At 44.1% G+C, this 10,399-nt stretch overlaps 1 protein-coding gene across 1 annotated transcript in view; it reads left to right on the top strand.

Annotated features, from left to right (window-relative positions):
* The window catches only part of LOC111955569 (apoptotic protease-activating factor 1), a 76,357-nt gene that overhangs the window by 12,946 nt on the left and 53,012 nt on the right, over positions 1-10,399 (top strand). The window contains 16 exon segments of the mRNA XM_070436413.1: positions 2,441-2,478; positions 2,481-2,589; positions 2,592-2,676; positions 3,061-3,102; positions 3,104-3,140; positions 3,142-3,162; positions 3,164-3,193; positions 3,195-3,233; positions 5,212-5,343; positions 5,832-5,945; positions 6,502-6,686; positions 7,049-7,175; positions 7,283-7,408; positions 7,598-7,738; positions 7,923-8,048; positions 8,275-8,455. Coding sequence (XP_070292514.1) covers positions 2,441-2,478; positions 2,481-2,589; positions 2,592-2,676; positions 3,061-3,102; positions 3,104-3,140; positions 3,142-3,162; positions 3,164-3,193; positions 3,195-3,233; positions 5,212-5,343; positions 5,832-5,945; positions 6,502-6,686; positions 7,049-7,175; positions 7,283-7,408; positions 7,598-7,738; positions 7,923-8,048; positions 8,275-8,455 — 1,533 coding nt within the window.

Raw genomic sequence — 10,399 nt, forward strand, 5'->3', positions numbered from 1 at the left:
TCCCATTGGTGTTATACTTGCACGTACTATTTGTTTGTACAGTACATGAACGTGGTACCTTCAGGTCGCTTGGAAATGCTCCAAGATGAACCAACTTGTGGAGGTCTTAGCTCTTTCTCTCTTTTTGATCTTTCCATTGATGTCAAGCAACGAGGCACAGAGTTGGAAGGTAGGCCTTGAATACATCCACAGGTACACCTCCAATTAAGTCCAAATGATGTCAATTAGCCTATCAAGAATCTTTCAAAGCCATGACATAATTTGCTGGAATTTTCCAAGCTGTTTAAAGCACAGTCAACTTAGTGTATGTAAACTTCTGACCCACTGGAATTGTGATGCAGTGAAATTAATCTGTCTGAAAACAATTGTTGAAAATTACTTGTTAACAAACTATAGTTTGTTAACAAAAAAATTGGTTGAAGAACGAGTTTTTAATGAATTCCAACTAAGTGTATGTCAACTTCCGACTTCAACTATATACACACATACAGTTAAGATGAACATTCACCATTGCATACAAATCAACATCCCATTTTAAGGAGATTTGTTCGGTGGCACAATAAGGATCTTAACTTACTACCGTAGCGCAACAAAGGACATTCCATAAGACATTCTATGTCTATCCATTTGCCTGAGGTACTGCGATTCCAAGCAGCGCAGGACTTGTTCAGTTCTCTGTCGACCCAGTATCTGAATGAGGAGTCTCTGGTCCGACCAGTTCCAGGTGTCTTTGAACAGGCCGACCAAACGTTGCTCCTCCCGGCCACGTACAGATCTCTTTGTTCTCAGTCCTGGTCCTCAGCTAGCCAGGTCTATGTGTGTCTTTCTGCAGTAGAGCTGAGCTCCTCCAGGTCATTAGCTGTTGAACCATTTGGAACACGACCAGCTGGAGACTTAGTCCCTATGGGACAAATGCAACCAGCAGATTTGGATCAGAAGTTTGGATCAGTGCCATTTGAACTGTTTGTCAATTCATAAACCTTTGGAAATCGTAAGCTTGGAATTGACAAGAAATTTGAAAGAACAAACGTTGCGACCTTGATAACCCCACAAGTAATCTGTTACTCAGGCGTGAAATGTATGTGCTGCTGGTGTCCTCTGGTGTTACTAGGTTAGTGTGTTTTTATCTAGATTACATGTAGTATGTCACTCACCGTCGGAGCACACTGGAAAGTGTGAGCAGTGCAAAAATAGTCGTGCCATTTTCCAGAATTCTCCATGACACCACAATCTTCATTCAAATTTCCTGGTGGTTTTGGTCCCAAAATTCACTAAACTGAGTCTGTCCCTTACTATAGTAGTCTATGTCTGCCAGAGACCCATAGTGATACTGACAGGAGGATAGTGTGAAGAGCCCTGTGAAGAGGTGCATTGTCATCTCAAGTAACTGCCTCAAGGGCTGCAACATCAATAATATATACCCTTCTACCCAGAGGCTGCAACATCAATAATATCTACCCAGAGGCTGCAACATCAATAATATCTACCCAGAGGCTGCAACATCAATAATATCTACCCTTCTACACAGAGGCTGCAACATCAATAATATCTACCCTTCTACCCAGAGGCTGCAACATCAATAATATCTACCCTTTTACCCAGAGGCTGCAATATCAATAGTCAAGTTCAGTTCTAAAAGTTCAGAGCAGAAAAAATCATAGTATTACTATTTCTTAAACTACTAATGTTCACATTTTAACTCGATATCTAAAAGTATTGCACTTTAGCAGATTCTTCTTCTCAAGAGCTTGATGGTTCATTGATTCTTTGTGATAGTGTTGGGTTGGAACACAAATGTGCTGGCTGCAGATATGCAATCGTAAATACATTATAAAAAAATATATATATTTTAAATATCATAATAAAACCACTGACCTAAGAAAAACACAATCAGCACTTTCTTCACCATGACAAAAGATTCATAAAGAAACAAATATTTTGAGCACGCTGTCTTCATCAGGTCTTGACCTGGTGTACTGTGGATCCTCTGTGTTCAGCTGCACCTTTCTCTGTAGGGCAGGCGCTATTTCAGAACAATGTGTTTCACARTACACAGTACACCTATTCATGTCTTTTTATAGCTTGCTTTGTATGGTGGTTATGTTCAGTTATCTCTTACCCGCAGGACATCAGTCAAATGAGTATGAGGCTGTGAGCCTGTTTTTGTTTGAGTCAAAAAAACGGATAGTCAAATTAGTCTGAGCATAGACTTCGGAGAAAAGGAGCCCTTAATGCCCGCTGAAAGTTCTGTTAACCTTCAACGACTTGTAGAATTCCATTCTAAATCATGAAATTCAATTTCAATTAGTGAAATATTAAATTCAATACATTAAATAATTAAATGTATCAAAACGAATAAATTCAATTTCTGTTACATCTCAACTCTTGGCACAATCAACCAGCCTACCTAAACCCTCTTCTACCCTCCTCTCTTCCCCAGGCTCCCCCTTGGTGGTGTCCCTAATCGGGGCCCTGCTGCGCGGGAGTTCCCGGACCGCTGGGCCTACTACCTGCACACGCTCCAGCAGAAGAAGTTCAAGCGTATCCGTAAGTCGTCTTCGTATGACTACGATGCCCTTGACCAGGCCATGGTGCCAGCATCCAGGTCCTGTCTGAGGAACACAGGGACTGTACATTGACCTCCACCGTGCTGGAGAAGGACGTCAAAGTACCTGCCCAAGGTCAGACTGGCCGGGGGATTATGTAGGCTTGGTAGTAGTAAGTATTTGCTAGGCTGGTTAGGTTTTTCAGGTTAGGCTTAACTAAGCTAGGCTACAGTTGGTTAGGGTAAGGCTATCCCGCACCTTCAGCCAAAAAGTATTCACAACCCATGGAGACCATTGTGAGCTGTCCTTGTGGAAAGAAGGAGGGAATAAGATATAAAGATAAGACAAGGAAACAGGCCATTGTCTCTAAATCGAAGCCTGTTCTTCCATCAAAGGAGGCTGTGAGGGAGGACGGCTCATATAATGTCTGAATAGCGTTCCAGCCATTACTATGAGCCAGTCCTCCCCAATTAGGTGCCACCACCCAACCTGTGTCCTCCATGTTCCTCTGCCTGCAGGTTCTGTCGGTTCTGTGGGATCTAGAACCGGAGGAGGTGAGACGTTCTCCAGGACTTTGTGAACAAGTCCCTACTGTGTCCGTGACTGTCACCACCGGGCCCTACCTCTACTACCTCCATGACCTCCAAGCTGGACTTCCTGGCTGAGATGAACCGCTCTGGTCTAGAGGTGGGTCTCAAACACTCCACCAGTGGAGGCTGCTGAGAGGAGGACGACTCATAATAATGTCCAGAACGGAGTGAATGAATTGTATTAACACTCCATTCCAGCCATTATTTATGAGCCGTCCTCCCCTCAGCAGCCTCCACTGACTCCAACATACACACCTCTATCTTCATTACATAGGGTTGTTATGTATGCTGGTGGCCATTTTGAAATGTATCTAAAGTTTGTGTTGTTACTTTGTCAAATGTGTTGGAATTATATTCATATTTTTATATTCATATTTTCTGAAATCCAGTACAGTGGGGCAAAAAAGTATTTAGTCAGCCACCAATTGTGTAAGTTCTCCCACTTAAAAAGATGAGAGAGGCCTTGTAATTTTCATCATAGTACACTTCAACTATGACAGACAAAAATGAGAAAAAAAAAATCCAGAAAATCACATTGTAGAATTTTTATGAATTATTTGCAAATTATGGTGGAAAATAAGTATTTGGTCAATAACAAAAGTTTATCTCAATACTTTGTTATATACCCTTTTTTGGCAATGACAGAGGTCAACGTTTTCTGTCTTCACCAAGGTTTCACCACCTGTTGCTGGTATTTTGGCCCATTCCTCCATGCAGATCTCCTCTTAGAGCAGTGATGTGTTGGGGGCTGTTGCTAGGCAACATGGACTTTCAACTCCCTCCAAAGATTTTCTATGGGGTTGAGATCTGGAGACTGCTAGCACTCCCGGACCTATGAAATGACTTCTTAGAAGCCACTTCCTTCGTGCCGCGGGGTGTGTGTTTGATCATTTGTCATGCTGAAAGACCCAGCCACGTTCATTCTTCAATGCCCTTGCTAGCATGTAGTGGCCTTTTTACTAGTTGCGTCCCAAGCTCTCTGCAGGTCATTACTATGGTCCCCCGTGTGGTTTCTGGGAATTTATGCATTGTGCATCATTTTGACCCCCACGGGTGAAGGATTCTGTGCGTGGAGCCCCAGATCCGATGGGAGAGTATAGTGTCTTGTAATGTCTTCCATTTCCTAATAATTGCTCCCACGTTGATTTCTTTCAAAACCAAGCTGCTTAACCTATTGCAGATTCAGTCTTCTCCAGCTGGTGCAGGTCACATTTTGTTTCTGGTGTCCTTGGACAAGCTCTTTGGTCTTTGGCCATAGTGGAGTTTTGGAGTTGTGACTTGTTTGAGGTTGTGGACAGGTGTCTTTTATACTGATAACAAGTTCAAACAGGTGCCATTAATACAGGTAACGAGTGGAGGACAGAGGAGCCTCTTAAAGAATTAGTTACAGGTCTGTGAGAGCCAGAAATCTTGCTTGTTTGTAGGTGACCAAATACTTATTTTCCACCGTAATTTGCAAATAAATTCATTAAAAATCCTACAATGTGATTTTCTGGATTTTTTTTTCCTCATTTTGTCTGTCATAGTTGAACTGTACCTATGATGAAAATTACAGGCCTCTCATCTTTTTAAGTGGGAGAACTTACACAATTTGTGGCTGACTAAATACTTTTTTGCCCCACTGTATAAGGAAAACACTGTCTTCTGGAGAATCAATAGAACTTGGAAAATTAGACAGTCGCTAATAGAATGAATCAGTTAGACTCATGTCTTCTATGCCCTGCATTATTGGGACATCAATCTACTATAATTAAGCAATAAGGTCCGAGGGGTTTGTGGTGTATGGCCAATATACCACAGCTGAGGGCTGTGTCCAGGCACTCCGTGTTGCGTCGTGGGTAAAGAACAGCGCTTCGCCGTGGTATATTGGCCATATACCACAAACCCCCGAGGAGCCTTATTGCTATTATAAACTGGTTACCAATGTAATTAAAGCAGTTAAAATAAATGTTTTGTCATGTCTGTGCTATATGGTCTGTTATACCATGGCTGTCAGCCAATCAGCATTCAGGGCTAAAACCACCCAGTTTATAATATGGTATGTTTTTGAACAAGTGTGTGTGTGTGTGTTCCAGAGCCTCCACACCAAGGTGGTGCGTCAGTACCAGCAGCGCTACAGCCAGGGTCCCCCCACCTCAGGAGATGAAGAGTGCCTCTACTGGTTCAGATTCCTCACCTACCACATGGCCAAGGCCAACCTCACACAGGTACGCACGCGCGCACACACAAACACACACATCTAAATCAAATCAACATTTTTGGGTCGCGTACACAGTTTAGCAGATGTTATAGCTGGTGCAGGGAAATGCTTGTGTTACTAGCTCCTAACAGGTACACAAATAATCAAAAACTAAATCCAATTAACAACCCAAATAACACTTTCAGAGCTTGTGTTTGAGCTTGTGTGTGAGAGAGCTGGTGTGTGTGACTTTGAGCTGGTGTGTGTGTTTTGTGTGAGCTGGTGTGTGTTTTGTGAGCGAGTCTCTCTTTGCGTCTTGCTACAGGAGATGGTGTGATGGCTGTTCAACAGTCTGATGGAGATAAAAGCACCACTCCGTATGATGGAGGCCTTCGCCAGACAAGCACAAGTCGCTAATGTCTCTTTCTCTCTCCCTGTATATATCTCTCTCTCTCTTTCTGTTACCCTTACACCCCTCCCTTCCTTCTCTCCTCTCCTCCCCCTCTCTCCCTTTAGGAGTTGTACTCTCTGATGTTCTCTCTGGACTGGGTCAGAACTAAAGCTCAGATTATGGGACCGGCTCATCTCATCAATGACTATGTGGAGTACGGCGCCGTACTGGACAAAGAGGTCAGGATTTGATCAACACCAAGTTCACTGAGGAACTTAGTGTACCATGTTTTATCCTCATTTGATATGGTTTTCAGATCAGGCGGTTGGTATCAATTCCTCGTAAATCAATGGTGGCCTAGCGGTTAAGAGCATTGGGCCAGTAACCAAAACGTCGCTGGTTTGAATTCCTGGGCCGACTAGGTGAAAAATTTGTCCTTGAGCAAGGCACTTAACCCTAATTTCTCCTGTAAGTCTCTCTGGATAAGAGCGTCTGCTAAATGACTACAATGTAGAAATGTCAATCCAAGAAACAGTTACTCATTTCATGCCTGTGAGTACAATTGTTGTGTTCCAATCTCTCCTTTCTCCCGCAGTGTGTACTTGTTCAATTCCCCTCATGGTTTTGAAAGGAAATGACTGTTGTATATAAACTCATCCTAGCCTATGCCTACTCCAATCCAATGCTTTTATATTTGTGTAGTGAATAAATGCACACTTCAAGAAGCTGGACATATTATTGGGACGCACCCCGTTTGTCACATCCTCGCTGAGTCTCTCTTTATGGTCCCCCCAGAACAGCGAGGTGCGGGGCCACTTCCAGGAGTTCCTGTCTCTGAACGGCCACCAGTTGGAGCAGCGTCCGTTCCCTGACGTAGTGCAGCTGGCCCTGTCACAGCCAGACTCCTCTGAGGTGTACCGCCAGGCCCTGCTGCAGGCGCAGGAGAGGGCCACCACAGGGGGACTCTACCTTGACTGGGTGTCAGTAGTAGGCCCATACACACTGCTCATGTGCTTATAAGCGTACTCACTACTTAATCTGTGTACAGTATTGACCCCTACCTCTTACTCCCTAGCCCTTATGCATTCCATTCCCCTGTCAACCATACCCTAACCATAGAGTTGGTTTTGTGTCACAATTACCACAAAGCCTGTTTTAGCGTAGTGTCAGTGGCACTGCCCATGTTAAAACAGAAGACATTGTAAATGCAAAAGACATGCCCTCTATCCAACTCTATGACCCTCACTCTAAGTTCGTGTCTCATTCCCTGATGTTCAACTTCCTCTAACATCCCCTCATGCTCACGTTCTCTTAAGTCATTTATGGTTGTGGTTTGTTCCAGGAACAAAAGTAGTCTGAAGAGCCTGTCTCGTCTGGTGGTCCAGCCCCACCAGGGATCCATCTACTCTGCCTGCTTCTCCCACGACGGCACCAATATCGCCTCCTGTGGCTCCAGCAAGACACTGCGAGTAAGACACACATTTTTTTTAAATAAATCTTCACCCACTATCTCCCACACATCCCTGTTTGTGTGAGTGGGTGTCCTCTATAAACTCTGCCCTGTGTGCGTCTCCAGGTGTTTAAGAGCACCTCTGGGGAGAAGCTGCTGGAGATCCAGGCCCACGACGATGAGGTGCTCTGCTGCGCCTTCTCCCCGGATGACCGTCTCCTAGCAACCTGCTCAAGTGATAGGAAGGTCAAGGTATGGTGTGGAACCCTCCCCTCTGCCATTCAAACTTTGGACAGACTTAAGACAGACTTGCCTGACAACCCGACTTCGACAGACGGAAGTCGTTTGTCTGTCTCTAATCTGTGTTGTGTAAAAGGTTTGGAAAGCAAATAAAAGAGAGTTGTACATCTGTGTAACTACAGTATCTGTGTTGTGTGCCAGGTTTGGAACGTGGAGCGTGGGACTCTGATGAGGGTGTTTGAGGACGAACACGAGGAGCAGGTCAACCATTGTCAGTTCACCAACACAAGCTTACGCCTCCTACTGGCCACCTGCTCCAACGACAAGTTCATGAACACCAAGGTGTGTCTGTGGTGTAGTGTGTGTGTGTGTGTTTGCGTGTTTCTGTTGTGTGTGTGTGATATTAAAACCATAAAGTAGGCCACATTTTTTGCACTCTGGCTATAAGAGGTGTATGTATGTGTAAATATATATATATATATATGTGTGTATGTATATATATATCTATCCCACCCTCTCTCTCTAGCTGTGGAACATCAATAAACCCTCCTCCCAGAACACCATGTTTGGTCATTTGGAGCCTGTCAATCACTGCTGTTTCTCCCCTGATGACGCCTACCTCTCCACCTCTTCCAACGACGGAACCCTGAAGGTGGGCGGAGCATAGTCACCACCTATGGCTTTGTGTGTTTATATTAGCAAATATAGATAAAGGTTTTTCATTTAGGTGTAGACTACTAGTATGTATTTAACAACATTAATTGTACATACCTGTGTGTGTGTGTGTGTGTGTGTGTGTGTGTGTGTGTGTATGTGTTTCTGTGCACATATGTGTACATGTGTGCGTGCCTACCTGTGTGCTTGCGTGTGTGTTTCAGCTGTGGGAGGTGTCCTCGGCCAATGAGTGGAAGTCCATAGACGTGGCGGACATGTTCCCGGAGCAGAGCGAGCAGACGGAGGTCATGGTGAAGTGCAGCACCTGGTCAGCAGACGGCAGGACCATCATCTGTGCTGCCAGGAACGCAGTCTTTGTGAGTGTTGAAGAGCCAGCCCTCCCCTGCTGAGTGAGTAAGCCTCTGCTCTGCTCCGTCAGGCTGGCATGGGGCCGTGGCGTGGGCACAGGGACTGAGAGGTGGTCCCCTGGCGGAGCTCCATGACTCGGAACAGATTTGTTTAGCATGTTGCGATTCATCAGAGTAGGAGCTGGCAGAATGTTGAATGGACTTCGGTAACTGGGGGCTAAGCTAATGCTCATGCTATGGCTAATACTACACTGAACAAAAATAGAAACACAACATGCAAGATTTTACTGAGTTACAGTTCATAAAAGGAAATCAGTCAATTGAAATAAATTCATTAGACCCTAATCTATGGATTTCACATGACTGGGAATACAGATATGCATCTGTTGGTCACAGATACCGTAAAAAAAAAAAAAGGTAGGGCCGTGGATTAGAAAACCAGTCAGTATCTGGTGTGACCACCATTTGCTTCATGCAGTGTGACACATCTCCTTTGCATAGAATTGATCAGGCTGTTGATTGTGGAATGTTTTGTCTGTGGACGACTAGCATACAGATGAGCTTCCCTGTGATGGTTTCTGACAGTTTGTGCAGAAATTCTTCAGTTGTGCAAACCCACAGTTTCATCAGCTGTCCGGGTGGCTGGTCTCAGACTATCCTGCAGGTGAAGAAGCCGGATGTGAAGGTCCTGGGCTGGCATGTTTACACGTTGTGAGGCCGGTTGGACGTACTGCCAAATTCTTCTGGAGGTGGCTTATGGTAGAGAAATGAACATTCAATTCTCTGGCAACAGCTCTTGTGGACATTCCTGCAGTCAGCATGACAATTGCACACTCCCTCAACTTGAGAGGGAGTCATTATCTGTGGCATTAACTACATAACATCAATTGACAGAAATTAATTCATATCCACCACCTTATTGGTCCTGGAAATATTAATTTGAGAAAGAGTAGACTAACTGTCCTATGTACTGTCTTTCTCCAGATTGACTGTGTCCCGGAATGTTCACTCAGCCAAGATTCTAACCTTTATGATGTCATCAGGGCCATCCATTATGACATCACCCCAAGCTTGCATACGTATACCTAAGTGGCCTACAACTTGTAAATGTGTCATTTCTAGTTTTGTATCAATAAAAACAGTTATACGATGCAGTAAACAACATTGTTGTTTACAAAAAGTCCAGGCCTTTCTGTAGCCTAACTGTGTAGCTTAACAGGCCCATGGTGTCTGTTCTCCAGTATAGAAGCACACACACGTCATTATTTTAAAATACCCTGATATACGGTATTGTGTGTGTGTCTGACCGTGTTTGTGTTTCTTCACTTGTATCTATTTAAAGTATCTGACCTGTTGAATATTTACATGCAACAGTATGCATATTAAGCACATAATATCTAGTATCTCCACTGAGTGTACAAATTTCGTCAGGGCATGAACTCTACAAAGTGTCAAGCGTTCCACAGGGATGCTGGCCCATGCTGACTCCAATGCTTCCCACAGTTGTGTCAAGTTGGCTGGATGTCCTTTGGGTGGTGGACCATTCTTGATAAAACTGTGATAAACCCAGCAGCGTTGTAGTTTTTGACACAAACCAGTGCACCTGGCACCTACTACCATACTCAGATCAAAGGCACTTACATCTTTTGTCTTGCCCATTCACCCTCTGAATGGCACACGTACACAATCCATTTCTCAATTGTCTCAAGGCTTAAAGAAGGATTTTTAACCTGTCTGTCATTTTTAACCTGTCTGTCTCTCCTCCCTTTCATCTACAATGAAAGTGGATTTAACAAGTGACATCAATAAGCATTCACCTGGTCAGTCTGTCATGGAAAGAGCAGGTGTTCATAATGTGTTGTACACTGTCGATGCACTGCATAGCCTATCTGTCAAATTCTGTCAATATATTTGTGTTCAGCGGTATGTTCTTGTCTAGCAACTGCTCCTAGAGCAATCTGTCCGTGAAGCAATGAGAATG

The sequence above is a fragment of the Salvelinus sp. IW2-2015 genome, linkage group LG3 (assembly GCF_002910315.2).
Source record: "Salvelinus sp. IW2-2015 linkage group LG3, ASM291031v2, whole genome shotgun sequence".
In the NCBI taxonomy this organism is placed as follows: domain Eukaryota; kingdom Metazoa; phylum Chordata; class Actinopteri; order Salmoniformes; family Salmonidae; genus Salvelinus; species Salvelinus sp. IW2-2015.